Below are 27,512 nucleotides of genomic sequence, written 5' to 3'. Positions count from 1 at the left end.
CTGTCTCAAGTGGACAGAGAACCCAGCCCTTGTGCCAGAGATTAATGGCGTCACACGAGCCTCTCCCAGCAAGATGTAAGGTGAGCTGCAGTAAATGCAGCGCCAGTGTATCTGATCCACATCAGTCGTTGTGGTCTATCCGAGTCAGCGCGCGCTACCTTGTTATGGAAGTGAAGCTTCGAACTCCTTCGAGCATCTAGGTTTCAGTAACAGCTACTCTTGAATCCTACCAGGAGGATGTTACCCACCTCTGTGAATTAACAGTGACGTGACGTGATATCTTTTTCAAGTTTGGTAAAGCAGTTATAAAAGACGAAGGTTTCTTTGCTGCTGAACTTGCCTCGCCGACTGTTTACAGTTATTTGAAAAGCAAAATGTTCAATCTCAGAATTTCTACAAGATCTTCGCGCGCTAGTATAAGACATCACGTCCAGCTCCTTGCTTATCAGCACCACTGGCGCTTCTCGCCACCCAGCGTATCGTAACCACAGCCTACCCGGGGATGTTATCCCAGTAAGGCATCGACAGACGGGTTTGTGTTGAGTACAGCTGCACATTGACGTTCCAGTGGAATCCTCTGATTCACTGTGGGTTATAGGAAGGAGGTTTTGTAAACCACAAGGGAGGGGATTTTTTTTTCTAAATGCATACAATGGAGGGCCTAACATGCTGCCCTGAGGCACGCTCTAAAAAAAAGAAAATCTAGCCAATTATGCGCTAACCTTGAAGTCCACCATTGTAAGTATACGTAGCCAAACAAAACACTTCCATAAATCCTTGGTAAGTAAGTTTCATGAAAAGTCCTTCGTGCCAGAGCTGGTCATGAACACAGGTTAGTGTCCAGTGTTATGATGCAAATGACCTTCAGAACCTCGAGCACAAGGCATATGAATAAAAAAAAAAAAGACAAGAAATCAGCCGCTGAAGAACCTCAACTGAAATCGAAAAATGTCTGTCGTTCAATTATGCTCAACGAAGACATGCCTAATCTGCTGGAACATTAGAGCCTCCAAGATCGAATAAGATAATAGGAAAGCAATACGTCGGCCTTTCGTAACCCACGTCCTCAACTCGCTTTCTTCTTGTGGGCGAGAGATACACTGGCCATATTTACCTTGTGTTAGGCAGCCACAGTAGAGCGAAATGAGAGGCCACACCTTTTGAACCTCACACCCAACCTTACGGCAGCCTCGATCTCTCTCTGTCTTATCTGAACCTGTAGTACCTGACTCTTTGACACTGGGATTGCACCACATGATGGTGCGTTGGGCTGGTTGATGGTGTGGGACGTCTGTATGACTCCGTGACAGTTATGTGTCACTGAGCTGCAACTGTGATGACTGATGAACTATAAAAATAGTCAGTTTTCCATTGGACATTTTACTTTTGAAACTTTTATGACAGAGTCTATCACACTATCTTTATATCCTTCTTTCTCAGCGCTTTCCCATCTATTCCACCTAACGGTTAGGCATTTTGCCTCAGTTCCTCCTCCTCCTCCTATCCCCTCCTTTCTAACCCTGTCCCTCCTGTTCTCTCTTCAGCTCCTGCTGCTGTTCTCCCTATCCTCCGGCCATACCTTCGTCTGACTCACAACACCAGTCAGGCCCATCAGGTAGAGCTCACAACCCATTGTTAGGGTCCTGGTGTAGCGCGGGGGTCTGGCTAGCTCGGCCAACCTCCAGCACAAAAGCCAGCCTCACTCTCGCCTCGGAAAGACAAGCTCGTGAAGGAGGGCTCAATAGTGTGCCAAAAGGCTGGGAGAAGCCATCAGTCGTGGGAGACATAAGGCTGGTTCTAACAGACAAACGTCAGGGAGAACCGACTTAGATGTGATGCTTCTCTTTGGCTCGTCAAAGGCCTGAGACTGGGTCATCGTTACTTTCCTCCTCCCCGTCCACTTCTCTCTTCCTCAATCCTCCAATCACCTTCTCCACCACTCCTTTCTCATCTTCCACGCTACCTCTCTCGATCCACTCTCCTCCTTCACATGGCTATTGGGGCTACCTTCGAATGCATAACTGGAAAGCATTAGACCAAACTATACCAGGCTACTCCACACTGTCTCTTACATGTCTCTCGTCACAGTAATAGTGGGGACACAAGTCCCACCAACATCTCTACCAGGATGAGCTGCTCTCCTCGTAAGCGAGGTATCCTGCCGTATTACTGGTGCTCTATTCCGAGGATCAAATATGAACAAATTCTATATCATATGATACGATACACTCTACTGTCTGTCTCTCTGACAGCCATGACCTGCCCATCCTCCTGTCTGTATGGGTTACTGCAACTCTTAATCCCGGCATGGATTAGCGATAAAAGCATCAAAACATTATCAGAAATCATCACTCATGTATCAGACATAAACCATTAAAATAATCGTGAGAAAAAGGTCAGGTTTTCGTGGAATGTAGCAATTCGTGTGGTACCCTGACACTGGCCGAGTTTTGCTTCTATATCCGTCCAGTGGAACAGGTTCTTACGTGCAGCTGTTTATAACGATGAAGCCATGTTTTTTGGAGCCAGTGGTCTGTTGCTGTATGAATTCCTTTTGTACTCCTTTGTGCTTGTACTCTTTATGAGTTACAATTCTTTGTCTTCGTATCTCCTTTGGTCTCTTGATGAACTGCATGGGACCACCTGTCTTCACGTGGATCTACGCTGAGTGAGGCCCAGCGAAGGGTCATTGTATCACTTGATAAGGCCGAGTGAGGCTCACCTTTCGGTCTCCACAGGTGACCGACCAGATACATTTATAACCTGGTAATACCTGGAGCCCGGGAGGTTCCCGGCTATCACATACCTGCCCCCTCTAGTCTCCAGGAGGACTACGTACACTTCAGGGCTACCCACCTCCGTGACCCTAACCTGTAGGGTCGTCAGGCACTGGCACCCGCTGATGATGCAACCACCACAGTGTAGTAACAGTGCAAGGGTACCCGAAGATGACATGTCCAGTTTGTAAGTTTGTAACAAGTTGATCTTTAGCGTTACGGGGCTACAACATCATCTCCATCATGAACATACGATATACAGCTACTGGCAAGGGTATTCTTGCCGTCGAAACTAGTGACAGGCGTGTCACAGGCGTTGCTTTGTGACGAGGGAACGGTGACAGTTGGTTCAGAACCAGACTAAACTGGCTCGAGAGGCCCAGTCCAATCAGGTTGACCGCGTTCAAGATTGTTTACAACCATCGAAACAAAGCTCTAACAGATAATGAACCTTTTCTGACACATATGATTGGTAGATATCGTCAATTTCCTCCTAGTAAACATAAATCACAGAGACACGTTCCAAGAGGCTGTCTGAAGGTCGACTGGTCCTGGAAGCCTAAATGCCCGAGAGGAAGAAGACGACGGACGAAGAAGCACAGATCACTGTCACCATGAGCCTGACTCTCATCCCCCAAGGTCAACTCGTGTATGTCACATTCATTTCCACGAGCATCACTTCCACTGTGGGACAGCGTATATTGGGGATTCCACACGAGTGGTGTGTACAGTGAGGAGCATCCGTCAGCGTTTGTCGTCTGTACACCACAAGATGGACTTCTCGATTGCGGCATAACGTACGCGTGTGGCCGGGAGACCCCCATATCACTGCTATGTTCTGGCGCGGGGGCTAGACACCGGTGGCGGCCCCTCACACACTCGAGGACGTGTTGGTGCATCGGTAAACGTGGACATAATCATGATTTGCACATCAGCCTCATATGGCAGTGCCCAAAATATGAATCTCGTGTGTCAGATTGTGGGAATAACAATATAGCATTAACTCGGCTTGGCCGACAGCTCCTACCCAACCCATCTACTTCATCGTCGCATGATGCAACGCGGTCATGAACTCTTAGACTCTCAGACGAGCATATTTCTCCACGAGAGACAGCCATGTTGGTCGCTGCCATTCAGCCAGTAAATCGGCCGCCTTGTTCCCGCTGACAGCATCAATGGCGGCAACAAAACTGTGGCCGACGTGACGTCTTTCAGCAACAGAGGGAGAGAAATGCCATAAATAAGGCCCGCAAACCGGGCCTCCATCGACAAGTGCACCAACGGTTTCCGAATACCCAAATAGCCGCCACATCTCTCCCTCTCGCAACAGGAGAGTCGTATATTCCTGGAATCAGATTATCTGGTTATGAGTGAGAGACACAGGTATGCTGTGCAGTTATGACTGAACGAAGGAGATATACATACGAATGTTGGCAAATAGTCGACCACCTACCCTTGGTAACCCCTTCCCGCCTGCCAGCCATTCTGACCAATGGGTCAATTGTTTCCCGAGGTGAGTGTAAAGTGGTACCTGGCGCAGGAGTTATCAGTTACAGGAGAGGGCGTCGTGGGAGAGCCAGGCTGGTGGCGATAGTGAAGAAACCTAATCATATAGGCCAACTGTACTAATACTTGGTGGTCTCCCACTGTGTGTGTGTGTGTGTGTGTGTGTGTGTGTGTGTGTGTGTGTGTGTGATTACCAATTACCTGGTGCGGGGAGAAAGTTTTACACTCGCGTTACCCCGCTTCTTAACACATCCCAGCCTAACCCATGTACCCATTTATCGACCAACCCCGAGGGGAGGATGAACACCTGGGCTGAACGTGGGCCGCCTGTCATCAACCCCGCGTGAGCACGTGCAGAGTCATGGGCAGTAACGCCACTAAAAACACACTGGCACACCAGTGTGGCCCGTGTGTGTGTGTGTGTGTGTGTGTGTGTGTGTTTTACGCTCGTAGGGCCCCAACTCTTACCACTTCTTGATATTCTGTATGTCTCTTATGTGTGTGTGTTTGTGTGTGTGTCTTATGACATCATCTTACAAGAGAAATGGATTATCTTATAATCATACCAACGAAAACTCAGCAACATACGGCTCAGCTAGTCATGAGGGTAAGCAAACACTGGGTCCAACAGTAGCTGGTAAATTGGGGGTGAAATATATTTGCCGAGAGGTGGAACAGGATCAGGAAAAACACGGTCTTAATTATCATAACATTTTATTATATTACTCTAAATCTTACATGCTAGATGGCACCGACATTTTACTTACAATAAATATGACATTCACGGTCTCTCCCGTATATACCCAGTGGTTGGCAAGGGGGGAGGGGGGCAACTGTATAGATGGAATCAAAAGAGTCTTTTGTGTGACACGTAATTAACGAAGAGCGAGTCTGAAGTCATCCCGCCTGGCATGTCTTATACAAGAAGAATATCGGTGGAGGATGCTGTGAGATTCACGAACGCTGTGGAGGAGGTCTCCGAACACAAATGCTCTTGCAGAGGATGCTGCTACCTTAGGGTATAGCATGTATAGGGTATAGCATGTTGTGCTCTATCTTGGGGTATGGCATTTCCAGTAAAAATCTTGTTCCTGAAATCGAAACCTAAAATAACTGTCTTTATATTCAACGACTCGTACGTAAAATTGGACAATTGGATCTTGAAGTCTAAAATTGGGTGGTTGAATTACTACTAAACCCAGCAAACTGGTAAATTCTAGTGGTGACCGGAGACCAAGTCAACCTTTATAAGGGACTGATTCATAACTTTATTGTTCTTGACGTAATTTTGTTTCTCCCTCGTTAGTGCGTGTGAGGTGAGGAAGACCTGTTCATCCTCGCCTTCGTGTGCATCACATGCAGAGTTCTGAGTAACCTTTGGACAAACCTCTATGATGAAATTCTGTTCACTATAATACGATAAACATTTCTCAAAATCCGGTGAATATTTTCATCCTCAATAAAATCTCATTTCTTTTTGTCTGTACCTCTCAGCAGTCGCCGGTAATTATAGCTGTTGCTGTGTTAGCAATTATAGCTGTTGCTGTGTTAGCAATTATAGCTGTTGCTGTGGCAGCAATCATAGCTGTTGTCGTGGCTAATTGTTATGGTGGTCCAGTGCATCTGTCACTTCCACGACATGTCATCAGAAACGGAATGCATCCCATAATCACCGTACTTTAACGAGGTCAAATGTACTTTCTTCTTGCATAGTATACCAGTCAGGGATAGGCCAATCCAGAGGAACTCTTAAGTCGTAAGCATTCCCACCCAGAGAGCTTTTGAACTGGTGGATGATATACGAGCTTTGAGGAGATCCAATTGTGGTGTTTGCCAGCCACCAGGAGCTGAGAGCCAGTGGTCGTCCACTTCTCGAAATACAAAATCCGGCTGTACATTTTTCTCTACGTTATATATATATATATATATATATATATATATATATATATATATATATATATATATATATATATATATTTATGTACAAAATAAATACTGAGTGTTGAGATAATCATCTGCTCTGTCTCATCGTGAACTGGGGCGTCATGCAGCACTGGGGTGATGGGTCAAGTCGACACGACCATTCATCAATCGTGCGCTGCACACTCCGACGCCTCGTGTGCGAACCAACGAGTTAAAAAAAAAAAAAAAGAAGGAAGACTGGTGTGCATCTGTCCTGCACTGGTGCGGTGCTGCCGTCAGCTCACGGGCACATCTGACGAGGGCGCGGCGTCAAAGGTGGGTTTGGCGTGAGCTTGGAACACCGGAGACGAAAGAGCGAGCAGAGGAGTGCGTGTGTGTGTGTGTGTGTGTGTGTGTTGCTTCGCTCATCTACCAGCAACACAACTGACACCTGCCGCTTCAACTCACATGGAGAACACCCACGATACGTTCTCGGCCATGGGTAACACACACGGCTCATAGTCCATAAAGAAATGCATTATATAAATTGATATCTACATCATTCATAATGTGTTGATATTTGTACAGACACGAAGCTTCAAAAATATGTCTCGAGCACCTTGCGGTGTTCGAAATACATCCATGTGGGGAAAAGTGATTCAAGAAAAAGACTGCTTATCAATGCTTTTTATATATAAATATACATGTCAGGCAGTGATGCACTGCGTATATATGTATATATATATATATATTTTTCACTATCTGTTTCCTCGACTGTGACAACAGATGATTACAGTACTCGTTGCAACACAGCTAGCAACCAGACCCGGAGGCAAGTGTGTTTACAGTCATAGCCTCAGTGTGTCACTGCGTGTGTTACTGGGAGTGTTATATCTCGATGGTCATCATCCGTACAGTACTCGAGTTCAGTCTGAGCCCTTCGTCGTGTGACAGGCTCAGCTCCACTGTCCCTGCACTGACTAAATGTGAGGATCTCAATAAAGGAAAAAAAAAAAAAAATAGACGCTGGTTTATGATAGTAAAATAGACTTGCAAATATATATATATATATTTTTTTTTATATGTGTATGTTATAATATACGCACTATACACTCAACGACGATAATAGAACTTGTACTTTCAATGTGGCACTTTAGGAATTGATTACCAAAAACAGTCGATTTGTTTGCAGGAGATCTCCCGGTTGGAGGGGTGATGGCAAGGCACTCTAGGAAGGCTGCTGGACCCGGCTCTGTGAGCCACCGCGGGGCGGTCCAAACGAGGAAGGCACGTCATTACCAAAGTCTCTGGTTTCTCGTTTGGGGCTCGCCATGCTAGAGCAGCCGGTTAACCCGTGAGCGAAGGAGTCAACATGGGGCATCCGTGCCTCGGGCACACTATGGCACTGGGAGCTGGGCACCGGCGTGAGCTACACAGTCCTTGCGGCGCTCAGATCCAATGGCGTCTCCTGTTCTTCCTTACTCCTGCTCTCATCATCATCGTCTTCGTGTTTGTTCTCTCTTTCCTCGTCCTCTATTCCGTGTGGACTGCTCGAGGCGGAATGCTCGTCCTCAGACTCCATCCGCGAAGGGCTCGGCGACTTGTTCTTGACGCTGAGGTCGATTGGGAGATCCTGAGGCGCGGTGGCCGCTAAGGGGACAATTTCGGGGCTGCCCCGTGGCGTCAGGTCATGTCCGGGGTTATATCCTGGCGCTATGTCCCGCACTGGAGGTTCCTGACGAAGAGGTAGTATGCCTCGGACTGGCGACTGGCTCGAGGAGTTCCGTACCCCTAGCTTCAGGTCGGGGAGAGGTCGGGTGGAATTTGGCTTGAAAATTTTAGGCGGCGGTGGAAATTCTCGTTTTGGGGAGACTAGGTTCCTCGGCTCGTCCTCGGTTTCGACCGGGGTGTTCTCGTTCTGCCGCGCCTTCTGCAGGAGGGAGTCGAGGTAATGACGACGTGTGTAGACCGAGAGGAGTGAAGGGTAGTAAGGGTAGAGGTAGCGGTGGGCGAGGGAGGTCGGCGTGACGTAGGGCGGCAGGTGGGGGGTCAACGTGGGGAGATTGTACAACGCCAGAAGGTCCTTCGGGTAAAGGTGCTCTGGGTAGGGAGGGAACAAAGGTTTTTCGCTCAGCTCCAGCGAGGAGTCTGAATTATGGGATTCGGACGAGGAGGGTGTGGGCGAATTTATACCCTTGCACTCGAAACCTGATTTGAAATCGGAACTGATTTTAAATTCTGGGCTGAGCTTAAAATCAGGGCTAAGCTTAAAGTCTTTGAAGTCTTTAAAGTCTGGGCTAAGCGTCTTGGACTCGGGCGACGGGCTTATGAGGCCCGGGGAGGTTGGCGTAATGGCGCTGGTGGTGGTGGTAGTGGCAGGCTCGCTGGACAGCATCAGATCACTGTGGGTGGAGGCGGCGGCGGGGCTGGTGTTGTTGTTGTTGCCCTGCATCAGGTAGTGGATCTTGAACCAGTTGGAGCGGCGGCCGTAGCGGGACCCGCTCTTCGACATGCCCACCATCAGGCACTTGCGGAGACGACAGCTTTTGCACGATGTCCTCGTCTTCTTGTTGATGACACAACGACCGCTGTTCTTGCACTCGTTCAGGGACGACAGGTTGTTGTATGTGCGACCGAAGAACGACTGAAATGAAAAAAATATCAAGAGAATTAATAGGTGGAGAGAGGGGGGAACACTTTTCTGATTCCTTCATTCATCCCTTACATCTAAATTGAGGTATTCTAGAACCAGCAAGGAGATCAATTGCAGTCTTAGTGACGAACAGGAACATTCACAATTAATCACTAGTATTTCATGATAATCTTTGACCTTCCCAGTTTTTAAATTCTCTTGAAGAATATGTCCTGTCTACCCCTCTCCTCCTTCGATCTATCCTCTCTTCTATTAAATCCTTCTCTCGTCTTTCCTATCTACTCTCCTCTACTTTATCCCTTTTCGACTCTAAGACCCCTTCCCCTCCGTTCTATCATCTCTCTTCCATTCTAACCCCCCTTTTTCTCCTCTTCTCCCTCAGTATTCTGACGAGACTGTGTTGGCTCTCCCTCCTTTCACATAGTGACATCACAGAGTGATGACGTCACGAAGAAAAATAACGTCACGGAGGAGCCATGACGTCGCGGCAATATGAATGATCGAGCGGGTGATCCGACCGCGCGATAACAACACTTACGATCTGTGCTGAGATGAGATGGTGACGGATACTGTGAAGACTGGGAGGTGGCAGGCTGGGGCGAGACGGAGCGGGGCGGGGCATGATGGAACGAGACGGGACGGGGCGGTCGAAGAGAGGCGGTGACGATGCCCGGGGAGGAACGGGGCGGGGCGGGGCGGTGAGAGAGGCAAGACGGAACAGGGTGGGTTGGTGAGAATGGCCGGGATACGAGGAGATGGGGCAGGAGGGCCGGCCGAGATGGGGCGGTGCGGGGCGGCTTAGTGAGGGTGAAGTGTGGAGGAGGAGGAGGAGGAGGAGGAGGAGGAGGCTGGGGAAGAGCTATCGGAGGAGGTATAGAGGAAAGAGCATTTTGAGAAGCCGATGGAGGTGAGACGGCCGAGATCATCGTGAAAGACATGGTGGAGGATGATAAGATACAGGAGAGGACGAGTACAGCTGAAGAAATAGGAGAGAGAGAGAGAGAGAGAGAGAGAGAGAGAGAGAGAGAGAGAGAGAGAGAGAGAGAGAGAGAGAGAGAGAGAGAGAGAGAGAGAGAGAGAGAGAGAGAGAGAGATGTTTTCTTACACGTCCATCCGGGTCGTCTGTGACGTGAGGCGGGGGTTAAACAGACCCGCGACTGGGCTGGGCTCCCGGCCCAATGCATTCCCTGAGATGTGAGTGAGGCTTGCGTGACGCTCGCTATGATGCCGGTGACGACCGTGTGTACATTTCGAGAGCAACGGAGAGATAAAGAGTTTTCTAACGTGAGGGAAGATTTTTACCGTGGAGTCGTGACGCACAGCTTCTAGCGACCGTCGTCAATTCTGATGAGTGTGATCAATGCATGATGCGCGTGTATTCTTAACGATCCAAGCTATGGACGGTCATTTGATATTTGGGCCTTAATGACGTAAGGTTACAGAAATATACACACACAAAAAAAAAGGGTCAAGAAGTGGAGAATACAGAAGAAATGACTATCAGTCGTCGAGAATACAGAAGTAAGTATTAACCCGTCAAGGATCATACAGCGCTTTCAAATACAAAAACACACATTTGTAAGGAAAAAATATCAAAGATTACAAAAAAAAGAAAAAGGTCCGACTGTAACCAAAACTGCCAAATTACAGCATAAGCTGTTCTACCTTGCAATGTCTATTTAAGGAACGGTGATAACAATTTTGTTTATAAAGAGTTTGGTTTACTGGGCAGAGCAAACGACCATCCCTCCACCCACATGAGGAATTACCCGCGAGGCGCCTGTGAACTTGGCGCCCTCCCGCCACTCCCACCAACTTGGCGGGACTCGCAATTCGCGCAAGACACCAGACGCTTAAAAATGGAAATGATGCACCGTTTAATGGATCCTCCGCAGACTCAAACCCGAGAGAGTGTTTGGAAAGGCGTATATTAATGAGTAGATTCTCCCCTCTTTTTTTTTTTTTTTTACTCATGCTTAAATCATATACATGACGGAGGGAAAGAGAATAATGAGGCAAAAAAACCTGAGTGTGAGTGAAGGGGACAATATCTTGTGAGATGGTTCGCCACTCCTACAACCTCCACCTCCCCCCACCTCCTCCTTCCACCTCCCTCCTCCTAGGGTAGACGTGAGACAAATGAACTTCCCAAGGCGCTGCGAGAGTCCCTGGCACCTTAAATGATTAGGTGGAAAATCTGAACACAAAAGCACACTCGGCTAACCCATATTCACATTAAGGCCTCATCCTACTCGGGATAAGGCCGTGTGAGCAGGAGGGAAGGTTCATCATCACGTGAGGCTTCAAAGACTCGACTCGAGGTACTTAGTCGGTCATTTGCCAGACAAGTATGAAACACCATTACCATAATTACCCACACCTGGTCGACAATCACGCCCACCTTTGTATCTGGCCGGAGCCTCATTAGCCAAGGTTATTATCGTCTTTCGAATCATAAAGATGAGTGAACGACTTCGCGGAGGTAGTTTTATTTTTCAAATTCATGCGGAGGCAACGTGGACGGAGCGCAGGGTCAAACGAAATGCTTCCTCCTTCTCTTCCCTCCTATAACAGTTACCGTTAAACAATACCCTCAAAGCGGCAAACAATAGCCCCCCCAAGCGGCAGACAATAGGTGAGTCGTTTGTTTTCATCTGGGTTCCCCATACTCCGCCACGACGCTGATGAAAGAGACTCATTTCTCGCGCGGGATTCCGTCTACGTGAATGTACAGTATTACGATCAGCGACTCGCCCACTGTTCTGAAACTGGTCTGTTATCACGGTATGTAAGATGCGTACAAGCAGATGCACTTCATCAGACGGATCTGAGCGGACCTTCACTGACTTCTTAATGTTCTGTGCGAGGGATCATGATACGTTCAGCTGCTTGTTACACAGACGAGACGTCCAGACGCCTTCATCTAAGTGGCTAACCTGCGGTTTCCTTTTGGTTGAATACTGGTGGTCCTCGGTCTACAATCAACCAGTCACCATAACTGTATGGTATATACGTATCATTCACCATCCGTCATTCACCGAGGATATCATACGAGGGTATCTATGGCGTTTGGCCCCTGTGTCCCCCCCTGGTTTAAGAAGGAAACGTGTATCCATGGACAGAACCTTGACCACCTGCTGTTTGCAGCGTCCGAAAAGGGAGGGGGGGAAATGTCGTCATGTGGACACCGATGGACTGATGATATCTGGGGGAGCCATACAGTTCAGACCTTCCAGACCAGTCACGAAGGGGGGCGGCCCCGGAAGTCCGTCTACCTCACCTCTCTACTCGTCCTCACACCCTTACTCTGTGTTCTCTCACCTGCACCTCCGCCTCACCCACACCAAACCCTCACCACAACCACCCCAAGGCCCTGCTCCCTCCCAGCCCTATCCTCCTCTTCCTCGCCTCCCAGAGTCATCCACCCTTGAACTCCCAACTCCTCCATACTCTTGCAAGACCTGTGCCCCTCCGCCAACAAACCCCCCCCCCCCCACCCCCACCCCCAGCACTCAGACGGCATGAGAGAGAGAGAGAGAGAGAGAGAGAGAGAGAGAGAGAGAGAGAGAGAGAGAGAGAGAGAGAGAGATGATGAGATGATCCCCCACACAAGAGGAGGGAGTCAGATTAGATGATGACTGCCACTAGAGTGTACAGCTGTCATCACAGTAAGTTTTATAAGCCAGGTCTCCGGCAGGGAGGGCAGAGGTTAATCATACGGATCATGAATAATTTCCCGGTCCCACCCATACAGTGGCAGAGGGGCCTCTCTCCATGACCTAGTGGGGTCAGAGAGAGGGACGCGGAATCCTATGAGGCAAGTGTGAGAGACCAGTGGGATACCTGCACAGAGGATGGCATATACACGCAGGAAAAGATACGCATATATTTGTAAATAACCCAAAGACCAGTTTCTGTGAAAGAGTCCTGGCGTTACCCATGACATTTCCATAGGCTCCTGCAGCCCAAGGCGGTGCTACTTCCAGTAGCAGGGAACTGTAGACTCCTTTGGAGAGAGAAGTTCTTTGACAAAATCGTACTCCTACTGATACAACCTCGCCAAGGGTGAAGTTTTCACTCGCAAATGTAACCTCTTGTAGGCGTAGCCCAGTAACACCCATATATATATATATATATATATATATATATATATATATATATATATATATATATATATATATATATATATATCAGGAGCAATGGAATTTAGAGTGCTAGAACGAGGGTGATGCATCTTTCCTGCACTCAACATTTCTGGCTCAGAAAGTCGTTTAGGTTGTTTTTGATGCACACTGATGCAGCTCCTCCTCCTTATGGGTACCTGGAAATCATACATACATACATTTTTTCTTTAACCAGTCCCCTGTGGAGGACAGCGTCAAGTGCCTCTGGCCGTTGAAAAGTCCACACATCATCTGCCTTCTCAGCTACCACAGGGATCCAACAGATTTGTGAGTTCTTGTTCCTTCGCACGTATATCAGGTGACTCTCTCTTTTTGTGGATATCTATCTACTCATTTGATACTGATCTTATCCAGGAGTTCTGAGGCTATGCTTTTTCAGTAATACCGACCTGAATCTATGTGCGCTTTCCGGATTCCCTTTCTACTGCCCTGGAATCGGACCCTCCTCAAGCGAGTACTGAAACGTTTCAGGTGGGCGGGCCATCCAGTATTTCTGTCCATTGTATCCCTGTGATCCCGGTGGTCATGATGTCGCCCGGGGTCATACGTTTTTTAATGGGTCTAGATCCTTCATAAGCATATTCATATCTCGTGTGATGGCCTAGTTTATTTCAATGATCCTTAATCCTGTTTCGGCAGCATTGTAATCCTACCTATTTGACTGAAGACACTCTAGAATACATCATTTAGCTCGTCATATGTGTCTCTCTGTTTCAGTTACCATTACCTTCGGTCTATCTTCTCCCTCAGACGCGAAATAGATGGAACTGTTAAGGGATCTCTCTTGCCTTCTCCTCAATGCATTACATTTTTCGAAATTTTCCTTCGTTCCTCTACTGTGCTCGTTCCGTTCCTTGCTCTATCTACCAGTGCTGCCCGGTAGTTGTGTGTCATGAGTTTTCTTTGTAGTACGTCTCTCTTTCCTTGGTCTTTTGACATCACCTGTTGGACAACGTCCCATTATTCTCCATCTCTCTCTCTCTCTCTCTCTCTCTCTCTCTCTCTCTCTCTCTCTCTCTCTCTCTCTCTCTCTCTCTCCATCTCCCACCACGGGACCCATCTACTGACTTGCTCATTATGTACCTGGAAAAGAGCCTTTTGCAGCACTGCTCCATACTCCTTAATGTGGTGGTATCGCTCCTCAGTTTAAGTTCTTAGAAAAAAAATCTGCTCATTTCTTTATAGATTCCTCTCCTCCATCTACCTGTAGCGTTAGTTTACATCTCTGATATCTCTTGCATGTGTTTAGTAATAACATACATTTACGAGCTTCGTGGCTGGCTTAACTCGCAGACTCGGATCAAATATCCCTTCTAGTTCCCAAGCTGCTGTGTGTGAACATGATATCCGCTGTTGATGGTGTATCTACCGTTTTCAATCCCGTGTATTCAGTGATACTGTAAAACAGGAAGATCTATTGAATGTCTTCTAAAGACTAGATTCTTCTACGTCTAACGTCCTCCGCGCAGATCCAAACACATCCACTACATTTCTCTGCAGATAAAGCACCTCTTTCTACAACTTATTCCATCGACAAAACCACTTTACTTCGTTCTCCCCTGCACCAACCCTGAATCTTCATTATTGCCTTTCAGTATTCGATGAAATTTCTTCTTCCTATTTTTCCTGTTCAGTCGGCCTGTAAGTTACCAAACTTACAGGCCGACATTTATCAATACAAAACTTCTTCCATCATATACTGTCCCAAGCAGACGATCATCTGGCACCAGCAGCTCCTGAAACTCTTACGTTATCCCGCACTGGGGAAGACAGGTCACCACTACTCCTGTATTCTCTGGAATACTGGCTTTGCCTCTATGCTCACTGCAACATCAGGATTGAACGACACTGTACGATCTCCAAACTTCACTCCCTCACCCACTCACTCCTAATCAATCTGTAACTGTATGTATAAAATGAAGAAATCGGTGACGTTCTTCCATTTTTCTGTTCTTGCTGAGCCCTTGCTGTACAAGCGTACGTTGTGTGTGTGTGTGTGTGTGTGTGTGTGTGTGTCGTGCATAAAGCAAAACAAAGGACGAGAAATCCAACAACCGAAACCCCCACGAAGATAAATGCTGGAGGGGCGACAGCGCGTCCCCCCGCTGGAATAATTCTTAGCGTCCGTGAGCAGCCGGGGCCGAGGAGGTGGACGCTGAGGGGCCGTGGAGAGAGTCCAGCTTGAGGCAGGATGGCTTCTTTCTCTCGTGTGCACGTTCCCGCCGTCTCCCTGTGTTCTATTAATTCTTTCCCTTAGACCTATTGTACAATCCGACTTTGAGGCGAATGGGAGAGGCTACAAATTAGTGGACTTTTAACTCGCTCATTACCTAGCGGGAGGACTATGATTGGGAATATAACAATGATACGCCATGATGGACAGTCACGACGCAACCATTGGTTTTCGAGAATGGGACATGCATAATGGTCGGCGGTTTGAGATAAAAGAGGGAGAATTTCGCACAAAAGAACACCGTGGTTAGAGAGCTTCGCTGGGTGGCCTTCGTGGATGGAAGGCCGAGGGTCTGCCGAGGGGTTATGTTTGTTGTTTGTTACTGTGTCGTAACTCCTGACCGTGACGCATTCACGGGCCGCCCAGGGTCGAGCGCAAAGGTTCGAATTTTCGTTGCGGCAGTCGGTCCGCACTCAACCCAGCTGTTCATCCACCCTGGGGGGCTGGTAGATAAAATGGGTACTTAGCTCAGGGTAGGGTAAACACACACACACACACACACACACACACACATATATATATATATATATATATATATATATATATATATATGAGAGAGAGAGAGAGAGAGAGAGAGAGAGAGAGAGAGAGAGAGAGAGAGAGAGAGAGAGAGAGAGAGAGAGAGAGAGAGAGAGAGAATGTCTGCCAGCCCATACAAGGCGTCTAGCGTAACCAGAACAGTTCGTCCCAATTGCTCAGTAGAGTGTAAAGTATGCTGATGCTCCGGTTACAACCGGTTCACTTATCAGGTAACCCTAGTTAATATGTTCCCTCGCCAGGCCTCTTCTTCCCTACATAGCTCATTAATTCGCCTCGTCTTTTTTTTTTTTCTTAGAGTTTGCTCAATAACCGGTTGAATTTTTAACTGAATTTTTAGTTTAAAATTTTTTTTTGGCATTTTTTCAAATTTTCATTTTTTTTCCTGATTATGACTAGTGGATTTTACTGTCAGGTCGAGTGGTTTACGTTTGCTTTCTCTCGTTCAACCAGATCGTTATATCCACGGGTGGATCGGGGTCGCGTTTGTTCGGTGAGGTAGTGAGTCCTTTGGTCGATGATTCGTTCGCTATATGAACCATCAGGGTTGTGAAGAGAGAGGGAAGGTGAGGAAGAGAGGCAGTGAGAGGCGGGGAGTGAGATGCAGAGGAGCGGGGGAGACGGGAGAGGAGAGATAGAGAAAAATGTAGCCAATAATTTGAGGCGATGTTTCGTTGTTTCGTTCTGTAGGTCGCGGCTTCGTTAAGCTGTTCCATCTGTAGATGGTTGAACCGGGATCTCGTCTTCCTTTTTTCTATATATATGATCGTACTGTGTGTTGTGCTAATTCATAACTATTGTTACGATAGGTAGTTGGATCATCAAGTGGTTATTAACAAGCTTTGTTCATCATTCATACGAACCTTTTTTTTGTCTTGAATGCTATACCATTACGCAGTCATTATACAGGTATCCGACTCCATTATTGGAATTCTCTACATGATAAGGTTTCCGTTAGTAGTCGTGTGGTTAGGCCATAGGTCGTCCGTGACTCACTGGCAGTCGAGGGAATCGTATGATCCCCGACATCACGACTGTTTAAACTTTGATGATACGCTGGGGACGTTACGTTCCTTCGCTATCAACACTGGAACTGTGGTGTTACGCTCCCTGATACCTTGAGGCGGTGATGTTATGGTCTATCAAGAAACAGAGTCTACCCGGACGATGCCACAGCGACAGCCCCATGACCTGAAGATCACTGAGGTATTCTGTGGATATTCGAGTGTGAGGAATGGGAGACGCATGTCGTGATATCTGTCTAAATACGCACATGAATATATAATGATAAATACATCACCACATCATCTTACTCTCTGTACACGTCGTCAAGTGTCGCAAATATGATGGCGGTCAACATCCTCGGACCATGAAGGAAGACAGACTCGAAAAACACACTCAAAAATGTCCGCGGGAGAGCAGTGCCGTCTGCCCCGGAGAGGGTGTGCTTGGCTGCCTCAATCCCATGATGGGTCACTGCACACGAGCGGGGGGATCACTGCACCTAGGGAAATCACCGCAGTCGGGGGATCATTGGACTTGAGGGAGGAGGGAGGCGAAGGGGGTTAAGGGGAAATCACAGCATTTGGGGAAATCACTAGCCCTGGGCAAACCACTGGACCTTGAGGGGGAATCAATGGACCAAGGGGAAATCACCTGCCTAATGGTCTGTACTCATTCATACCTGTATATGTGTGCGGATGAGACAAATGTCATGAGGGAAGTAAGGGAGGAAGATAACAGGGTCAAGCCACGAAGGGGACGAAGAGAAACTCGAAAGGGATGAGACACAGATTACGAAAGCCTCTATACGATGGTCTGATATGAAATAACTTGCAGGAATCTGTGTGTGTGTGTGTGTGTGTGTGTGTGTGTGTGTGTGTGTGTGTGTGTGTGTGTGTGTGTGTGTCGGTGTGTGTGTGTGCGTGTGTTCGACCTGGGGATCGACACACTGTCCCTGACCTGTTGTTGCCAGAGACCCCGTCTTTTAGAGTCTTCGGAAGGAGACAACCTGTTTACTGGCAAATATTACAACTCCAGCGAAATGCACAGTTAAGGAAATACTTAGAAGTGCATCGCTCAAGTCGGGCAAAAAGAAAAAAAAGTAGAATGTACTTATAAAGTCTGTTTACCTCAATTTAGAAAAGCACAGAAAACGAGTCCACGATGGAAGAGAGAAAAGTAAGGGACGATCACATCACGACCTTTTGAGCATGAAACCCGTTTGATGACGTCGACAGTGAACAGCTCTTCGGGAGATGCTCACAGAGAGAACAGCCAGAGGCCATGCGACATGAAACCAAGCAAAAGACTTGAGAGAGAACAGATGCAAAGACGCAGCACTCTCATGGCAGCGTAAGAATGGGATACACTGAGCGATGAAACTGTAAATGCGGACGGCACACAGATGATTCAAAAGCTGCAAGGTGGCGGAGGATCTTCAAGAGATGGGGTTGGGGAAGGGGTGCACGGGACAGAGAAGGGGGCCAGGTGAAGAGATTCCCTCAAAGGCCCAGTCCTCTCTTCATAACGCTACCTCCCTAATGCGGGAAATGGCGAATAGTATGAAAGAAGAAATATATATATACATATATATATATATATATATTATCCCTGGGGATAGGGGAGAAAGAATACTTCCCACGTATTCCCTGCGTGTCGTAGAAGGCGACTAAAAGGGGAGGGAGCGGGGGGCTGGAAATCCTCCCCTCTCATTTTTTTTTTTGATTTTCCAAAAGAAGGAACAGAGAACGAGGCCAGGTGAGGATATTCCCTCAGAGGCCCAGTCCTCTGTTCTTAACGCTACCTTGCTAACGCGGGAAATGGCGAATAGTATGAAAGAAAAGAAAAGATATATATATATATATATATATATATATATATATATATATATATACATAATTACACACACGTAGTACCCCCGCCAAACACGCTCACTAAAACACACAGACGAACGGGAATGCAGTGCTGGACTGTGGGTGTGTGTGTGTGTGTGTGTGTATGTGTGTGTGTGTGTGTGTATGTGTGTGTGTGTGTGTGTGTGAGAGAGAGAGAGAGAGAGAGAGAGAGAGAGAGAGAGAGAGAGAGAGAGAGAGAGAGAGAGAGAGAGAGAGAGAGAGAGAGCGTGTCGAGCACCGTGAGAGACATGCAATCACGCACCCATTAGGCCCCAGTGTAACCTGGGCACGCCCTCGGAATTGTCATGGCCGGAGCCACGCACCCAACATGGGTAACTGCCGCTTAACACGCCAGGGGGAAGCGTCGGCCATCATAAACAAGCACTCTCTGTGGCCTGGCCCCTCCAAGACTCCGTGCACACAGGTAATGGTCCCCACACACACACACACACACACACACACACACACAGAGCTGACCCCCCCCGGCAAAGAGCACCTGTGTGTGTGTGTGTATGCGTGTGTGTGTGTGTGTGTGTGTGTGTGTGTGTGTGTGTGTGTGTGTGTGTGTGTGTGTTTAGGACTCGGAGTCGGACCGCATATGTACATAGATAGCTGATTATAGAGACAGATAGAGATTTATTTTTCCTTGTCTCTTACAACTGCTCGATTTTTTTTTTCTCCCCTTAGCGTCAGGAATAAATGATCGAGTTCCAGAAAAAGGAAAAAAAAAATCCTCTAATTCTTTTTTCTCAGTTTAGAAGAGATAATATAAGAAGGGAGGATTTCCAGATTACCCGCTCCAGCACCCTATAGACGACGCCTTCGATGACACACAAGATATATCTGGATAACATACTTTCTACCCTATCCCAAGGATGATATATATATATATATATATATATATATATATATATATATATATATATATATATATATATATATATATATATTATCCCTGGGGATAGGGGATTAAGATTACTTCCCACGTATTCCCTGCGTGTCGTACAAGGCGACTAAAAGGGGAGGGAGCGGGGGGCTGGAAATCCTCCCTTCTCGTTTTTTTTTTAATTTTCCAAAAGAAGGAACAGAGTGGGGCGCCAGGTGAGGATATTCCACAAAGGCCCAGTCCTCTGTTCTTAACGCTACCTCGCTAACGCGGGAAATAACGAATAGTTTAAAAGAAATATATATATATATATATATATATATATATATATATATATATATATATATATATATATATATATATATATATTCCCTGAACAGCTAAATCCAGGTGGCGTAACAGAGACAAGAAGAAGACCTATTGGCCTGATCATCTTCGTCAGGGTGTCTGGACCCTCCTCCGCCGCCGCCAGCCACTGGGGAGGAGGAGACACACACAGGGTCGGCCGGGCAAGGACGCTGCCGCAGGACGGGACGCCCCTCAGCCTCCACAAACAATGACTCGTAAATACGGGGGTTATCTTGGAGGCGAGGCCTGGATCTGACGCATCTCGGGAAGGACGGACGGGACGTACAATGGAAAGTCTCGCCCACCAACTTCGCGATCCGCGATGCCGGATCACAGAGGTTCACGGCTGTGTATAATCGACACGATCTTTTCTCCTTTTTTTTTCTTCTCTTCCTCGTCTCCGTCTTCATCATAACGTCTTGATTCACAGTCCGGTGGCAAGATGCGCGGGCGGGGGGGTGGCGCCTGGCGTGTCAGGACGCTGCGTCTGTCCAACCCTTACAGCCAGGAGCGTGTTCTTGTCCATTACACCTCTGAATATTCTGCCTGAATACGTACGAACGCTTACTCTGGATATTCTGCCTGAATACTTACGAACGTTTACTCTGATTATTCTGCCTGAATACTTGCGAACGCTTACTCTGAATATTCTGTCTGAGCACTTACGAACGCTTACTCTGAATATTCTGTCTGAGCACTTACGAACGCCTACTCTGAATATTGTCTGAATACTTACGAACGCTTACTTTCAATATTCTGTCTGAATACTTACGAACATTCAATCAAGTATCATATATGCAAGACTCCGAACAATGACATACCTAGAAGCTGCGGTAAAATACCACTTAATGTCAACAAGTGTCACCTTCGCTTTGAAGAGAAATATCACCACGCCTTCATGATTTCATACGTCACTACAATCTTCGTCCTGCGGCATCCAATGCCATACGGCTGCCATCAAGAAGGATACGATCATATGTAGGGCTACTTGCGGTGTCGTCCCGACGTAAGAGAATCGATCACTTCGCTCATGAGCGAGCAACTAAGATACTCTATGATCTTTTCATCGCAAATAATCAAAATTTCAACATCACCACCGTGAGTGAAATATATAATGTCTAAATCAAACAAGTTAATCCCCGTTCACATCTAAAAATAATCATTACACATATCCCACATATCATTACACATACCTCACGTATATCACACATATCCCACACATCATTACACATATCTCACATATTATTACACATATCTCACACATTATCACACATATCTCACACATTACCACACATATCTCACACATTACCACATATATCCCACACATTATCACACATACCTCACACATTATCACACATATCTCACACATTATCACACATATCACACACATTATCACATGTATCTCACACATTATTTCACATATCTTACACATTACCACACATATCCCACACATTATCACACATATTTCACACATTATCACACATTATCACACATATTTCACACATTATCACACATATCTCACACATCATCACACATATCTCACACATCAATCAGAACATTCTCCCTTCAGACTAAGCCCGAGGGAGGTGAGGCGCTCACACAACACTCACCTTGCAGCCCTCGCAGGTGAAGGCGCCGAAGTGGAAGCCGGCGGCAGGTTCCCCGCACACCTTACACAGCTGGTTCATCTGGGGAGGGAGACAATTGAACACAGGTAAAACAAGCTCACAAGTTTCATAGCTTAACTATACACTAATATATATATATATATATATATATATATATATATATATATATATATATATATATATATATATATATATATATATATATATATCACAATTACTAAAGATATACAATTAAACCTGAGCTCACCTGAAGCATCGCGCTTAATCTATCAAGCAAATGTTTCTTTGCAGTGAGGGACGCATCTCCCGCCAGGCCAGGAGACATGCCCCGAGCGATTACCTTCGAGACGTATCTGTCCTTCTTTGCCACGGAACTATAACAACGATGTTGGGAGGCCAGGTTACCACCAAATGGCTCAGCGGAGCGAGAATCGGTAAAAACACGTTCGAACAGCAAAAAAGAAGAGAAAGAAAAATATGACTTTTTTTTTTTTGATGAAGCTACGAAAGTCTTGATTCGTCTGTGAAAACAGATTTCAGGCATTAGCCACCGGGACGCTCGGCCCGGCACCGCCAGCCGACGCGGAATCCAGGGCAAAGGCCACGGGGGTTACAACTTCTGGCGTCTAACATCTACAGCTCACGGCCGACCCCGATTGTCCACGCCTGGAACTGGATTACAGCCCCTCCTCCTCCTCCTTCCCCGACCCGCCTAACTCCATTGAAAAGGAGGACGAGAGATAAAAATCTTCGCCATTTCAAGCTCGTTTTGTCGGCTTAACAACGGGCTCGGGGCAAACAGGACTCCATAAACGTCATTTGGGGGTTTTTGTGGCAAGAATTGTGTACAGTAATGGTAAAGAAGGGCTTTGGCTGCAGACGGCGCGGGACCAGATGAATGTGGTATAAAATCGGATAAGCTTGTACCCGCTTTCAGGTGCACTGGCTCAGAAAAAAGCTTGATAATGAGGCATTGTGTCAGTGCTGCATCCCACTCCTTGCTGGAGATTCGAGTTTAGATACTTTCCCAGATACTGGTAGATGTTTTCCCAGATACAGATACAGGTAGATGTTTCCCAGATACAGATACAGGTAGATGTTTCCCAGATACAGATACAGGTAGATGTTTCCCAGATACAGACACAGGTAGATGTTTCCCAGATACAGATACAGGTAGATATTTCCCAGGGAAGAATACAGGTAGATGTTTTCCGAGAAAGATACATGTTTCCCAGAAGTAGACACAGTTAGGTCCTTTTTTTTCAGAGACAGGTACAGGCTGATGTTCACGGACACATGTTACAGACGGTAGAAGGGATGAGGTCGCGCGGGGACAAACTGGAGGAGGAGGAAGAGGAGGAGGAGTCTTGTGGCAACTGCCGCAGGAGGAGCGAATATAGATGTAATACAAACACATACACAGAGTACAGGAACCCATCCTTCCAGTTTAGACTCCCGTAACACGGCACCTAAATTTGGGTGTCGAGACTGACATAGACTGTAAGGGCGTGTGCACAGCATTTTCTCAACGTAACATCTGAGCCAACTACAAGTGAGTAGAGTGTTCACTCGGATTGTGACCAGCATTCTAGAAGCTAATACGATGCCTCTTAATTCACACATGACATGACTAGACCCCGAGCGACGGTGCTGGCAACACGAAAGGCTTGGGTGAGGAGGGCAGGGGGGAAGGGGAGGGGCGTGGTGAGTTGTCAAGGGAGGTCGTGGGGAAAATGAACAGCCCAAAATTCTTCCTCGCACAAGAGGAGGAAAGAAGCGTTCGGGGGGGAATTAGCTGTAAAAGACAGGGGCACAATTTCTGAGAGAAACACGAGCACATGTGGAAACGTGAGGGGGTGGAATACAGCAAGCAGCCTCCCCTCACCACCTAGTGTTATCCAGCGGGCGAGGGATCTGCTCAGGAGGGGCGGCTAAGATGACCGGTGACCATGGCAGATGCTCCTCTGTATTCCCGAACCTGATGCCCTAAGCTCCGGCCAACAGTAAATGATTAATGTCCGCTCCTGTGCCCACCACGAGTGAAAGGTGGAGTATTGCATGACGAAGCCCGGTGTAAGAAAAAAAAAAAAGAGTACGCTGGGCTCAGAAATGCATGTATTATAGTCACTAAACTCAGACTTAATAACTTGAAGTGGGGGTTAGCTCTCTGATGCTCAGACACTTTCAATTGACATTAATTTGGATGAGTCGACTGTGGGTCCGGCTACTGAACCGTGATGCTAAATTGCGAGATGTTCGGCTCAAATTCTTGTTTCCGGCTTCGGCATTTTCCCGCATTTATTCCTTAAAAATGACGAATAAAGTACGCACGTGAAAAGCAAAATGCATATATTTCGTTTTTGATTACGTACAAGAGTAGCTGAGTAGCTGAGGATACTTTCTCTCTTCATGATCACTTCATGGGATGAACTGGCAACAGTGAAGCAGCTGGTGGCAGGACCGGAGTGTAAGCGACCACAACAACAACACACACGAGCCGAGCCGTTCCGGGAAAGGCTCACGACCTCTCGAAAATTCCCTAACGTCGTGTATGAATCTATTACGAAAGCTGACGCACGAGACCTGACACTACCTGACAGTTGAATCTAACGTGTTTATGAAGACTTCTTCAAGTCGCAAATATCATCCCAGATACAAGGAAATGAAAATATAATATGAATATCATCGACACTTTCACACTGAAAGGAGGGGATTGGAAAAGGCGACCTCTGACTGGGGTGAATGCAGTGCCAACAAATGACCAACGATGAACCTCGATGGAGGTGAGGATATTGATCAAGAAGAGGAACCATCAGTGTCGGGCAAGATGATCGCTCCCATGAAATTAGCGCATTTAGTTACCAGCAGTGTCATTCCAGTGTTGGCAGGTTCTATATGACCGTTTGGAAAAGGAGTCGTGTCTTACGCACCGGGAGATACTTAGCTGCAGTTCACAAGAGGTTTTCTGTGCTCATCTCCTGCTGGTGGGTGCGAGTGGCGAAGTCCTGGTCTCCCTACTTCCCTGCTGGTGGGTGTAGGGCCCCGAAGTCCTAGGTCACACTAAACCCCTGCTGGTGGGTTATGGGCGGTAGAGTGAAAAGCCATCCCACCCTCCTGGGTGTGTGCGGTAAAGTCTAGGGCCACGCCCATCCTCCCGCCGGTGGGTGTGTGCTGTAAAGTCTAGGGCCACACCACCCTCCTGCTGGTGGGTGTGGGCCTTACGGTAAGGTCTTGAGGCTACTGCTTCACAGCCCAGCGGGGTTCCGAGGCCAAGTCGTTCGCAGTGGTCTACGTAAGGTCGCTTCTTCGCTTTGGACGGCCACCTTAGCTACCAGAGGGCAAAGGATGTTGCCGACGGTAGTCGACGGTAGTGGATCTGATGCCACAATCCTTCTCCATCTGTACACAGAAGAAAACAACGGTGAAGAGGGACCTGATGGACGATGGAATCTTACTAGCGAGACATGCCTTGCCGGGGTTTGTCCTGGGTCAGGTCTTAAGAAGTGGTGTATTCATGACATGTACACCTGAAAGTATCAAGACACCTTCAGCTACGAAGATAATCCAGAGAAGACTAGATGTGTATCAGTGTCCACGCCTGTGGTAAGTGAGCAGGCCTTGCTGCATACCCTAAGGCATAGAAAGCTAAATAAACACTCTCGAATCCTCAGCTTCGTTCCATCCTCTTGCTGGTGGGTGTGGAAGGCCGGGAGGTGGGATATGCCCGATGCTTATTCGCTGAATCAATATGATTCGTAGTTACTTATACACGTCTGAATTCTAGTGATTCGACTGCATACTGGTGGCCCTACCGGCAATGCCATATCTTAATGCACATTGTGCACGAAAATATCTTCCCCACATAACCTGCTCTCAGACAGTTTTGGTCTTGCGCTGTGGCAAAGTAAATAATAAAAAGAATATGCATCTTCGTCAAACGCTGGGTCACACAGTGTCATATCCAGGGCTGGGCTACATCCTGGGTGCGCCACAGCCTGGGTGTCGCACCTCCCTGACACTGAGGTAAGGTCAGTGGCTGTGCCCTTGCCACGGACACGTTGCTATCATGAAGACTTTTTCCAGACGGGAACGAAATTTATCAAAAAAATATAAAAATGTCTGGATTCCACTGTCTCTCACGACGTCATCCCTCCTCCCACACCTTCTCTTGTGAACACCGGAGGGGATAAAGCCTCAGCTTGCCTGTCATGCATCACTCTCCTCGGTAGTGAGAACATATGTCGGGGGCCAGAACACGACGGGCCATTGTTGATAACACCTAACACAGTAAGATAACTCTACCAAGACCTTGGTATCAGCAGGGTTTTTTACAATGAGAACCCTGTACTCTTACAACTTGATCCGTCTTCATTTAGTATAGCCCCTTTATAATGCGTTTTTCCATTTTCATTCACCACAGGTAAGATATCTACCATGTTCTATGAGGCTGAACGCGCCATTAGAAAATGGAGCCACATTCTTGCATGGAGGATGCTACGAACGTGTGCTAAACCCTATTAGCGAGGTCGGTGCGCTGGGGTGATCATGTAGCGAGTCGACAGACGTTGCCTGCGCTTGGCTCTATCATCACAAGAGCCTCCTCTGCTGTCCTGACACGATGTAAAACCCACAGGTTCTCAAGATACCGGCATAATTTGCATGGCTTTCATCTCCCCCGCATATTACTGGATTTCTCATTCCAAATTCTCCTCTAGAATACGAACGCACGCATGCTTGATGCGAGGCTCTGTTCTTCTGGCACCATGATAGGAACACATGCTTGATATTATGAGGTTCTGTTCTGGCATCATGAGAGGAACGCATGCTTGATATTATGAGGTTCTGTTCTTCTGGCATCATGAGAGGAACACATGCTTGATATTATGAGGTTCTGTTCTTCTGGCATCATGAGAGGAACGCATGCTTGATATTATGAGGTTCTGTTCTTCTGGCATCATGAGAGGAACGCATGCTTGATATTATGAGGTTCTGTTCTTCTGGCATCATGAGAGGAACGCATGCTTGCTATTATGAGGTTCTGTTCTTCTGGCATCATGAGAGGAACGCATGCTTGCTATTATGAGGTTCTGTTCTTCTGGCATCATGACAGGAACACATGCTTGATATTATGAGGTTCTGTTCTTCTGGCATCATGAGAGGAACGCATGCTTGCTATTATGAGGTTCTGTTCTTCTGGCATCATGACAGGAACACATGCTTGATATTATGAGGTTCTGTTCTTCTGGCATCATGACAGGAACACATGCTTGATATTATGAGGTTCTGTTCTTCTGGCATCATGAGAGGAACGCATGCTTGATATTATGAGGAGCTGTTCTTGTGGCATCATGAGCTTGGAGCAGCAGACGACCTTCTCATGGCTCGCTAAGACGGAGAAGGAAGTTTATTGCGGTGGCGAGTGACGGCCTCGCGACGTTCTGAGTTCAGAGATGTAACACGTTCCTTGTGGAGGGAGATGCCATTTATCTCCCTGAACATCCTCTTATGGAAACACTTCTTTTTTTTTAAAAAAAAAAAAGACGCGAATCAAGAAAGTTTACAGACCATAAATGATAAACACAGGAGCGAATATCGAAGCGGGTACGTCGTCTAACTTGCACTGGTGGTTGTGTACATGGGAACGCCACAGCCTTCTTCAGGAGGAACGTCTGAGCGATTTGTTCTCTGCCGTATCTATCGTATCAGTCGGCCATAGTTGCTCTCAAGGAACCGGTTGTCGTCACAATTGGTGATCCTGTCATGTCTCGGGTTACAGGCCCGGATGGTGTCGTCCTTGCCTCAGAGACACGATAAATATATCAAGATTTTGTATATATATATATATATATATATATATATATATATATATATATATATATATATATAATATCCCTGGAGACAGGGGAGAAAGAATACTGGCCACGTATTCCCTGCGTGTCGTATAAGGCGACTAAGAGGAGC

At 47.1% G+C, this 27,512-nt stretch overlaps 1 protein-coding gene across 3 annotated transcripts in view; it reads right to left on the bottom strand.

Moving 5' to 3' along the window:
* Nucleotides 1-4,986: 4,986 nt before the first annotated feature.
* LOC139747260 (uncharacterized) overlaps nt 4,987-27,512 on the bottom strand; it is a 292,326-nt gene continuing 269,800 nt past the window's right edge. For all 3 annotated transcript variants that reach the window (XM_071659355.1, XM_071659352.1, XM_071659353.1), the window contains 2 exons: nt 21,534-21,611; nt 4,987-8,829 (listed from right to left, as the gene is read on the bottom strand). In XM_071659355.1, the coding sequence (XP_071515456.1) occupies nt 7,615-8,829; nt 21,534-21,611 (1,293 nt within the window). In that variant the 3' untranslated portion in view covers nt 4,987-7,614. The remainder of the gene's footprint in view (nt 8,830-21,533; nt 21,612-27,512) is intronic.

This window comes from Panulirus ornatus, chromosome 68 (assembly GCF_036320965.1).
Source record: "Panulirus ornatus isolate Po-2019 chromosome 68, ASM3632096v1, whole genome shotgun sequence".
NCBI classification, from domain to species: Eukaryota; Metazoa; Arthropoda; class Malacostraca; order Decapoda; family Palinuridae; genus Panulirus; species Panulirus ornatus.
The sequence above is the reverse complement of the archived record's forward strand: the minus strand, read 5'-3'. Positions and strand labels throughout refer to the sequence as shown.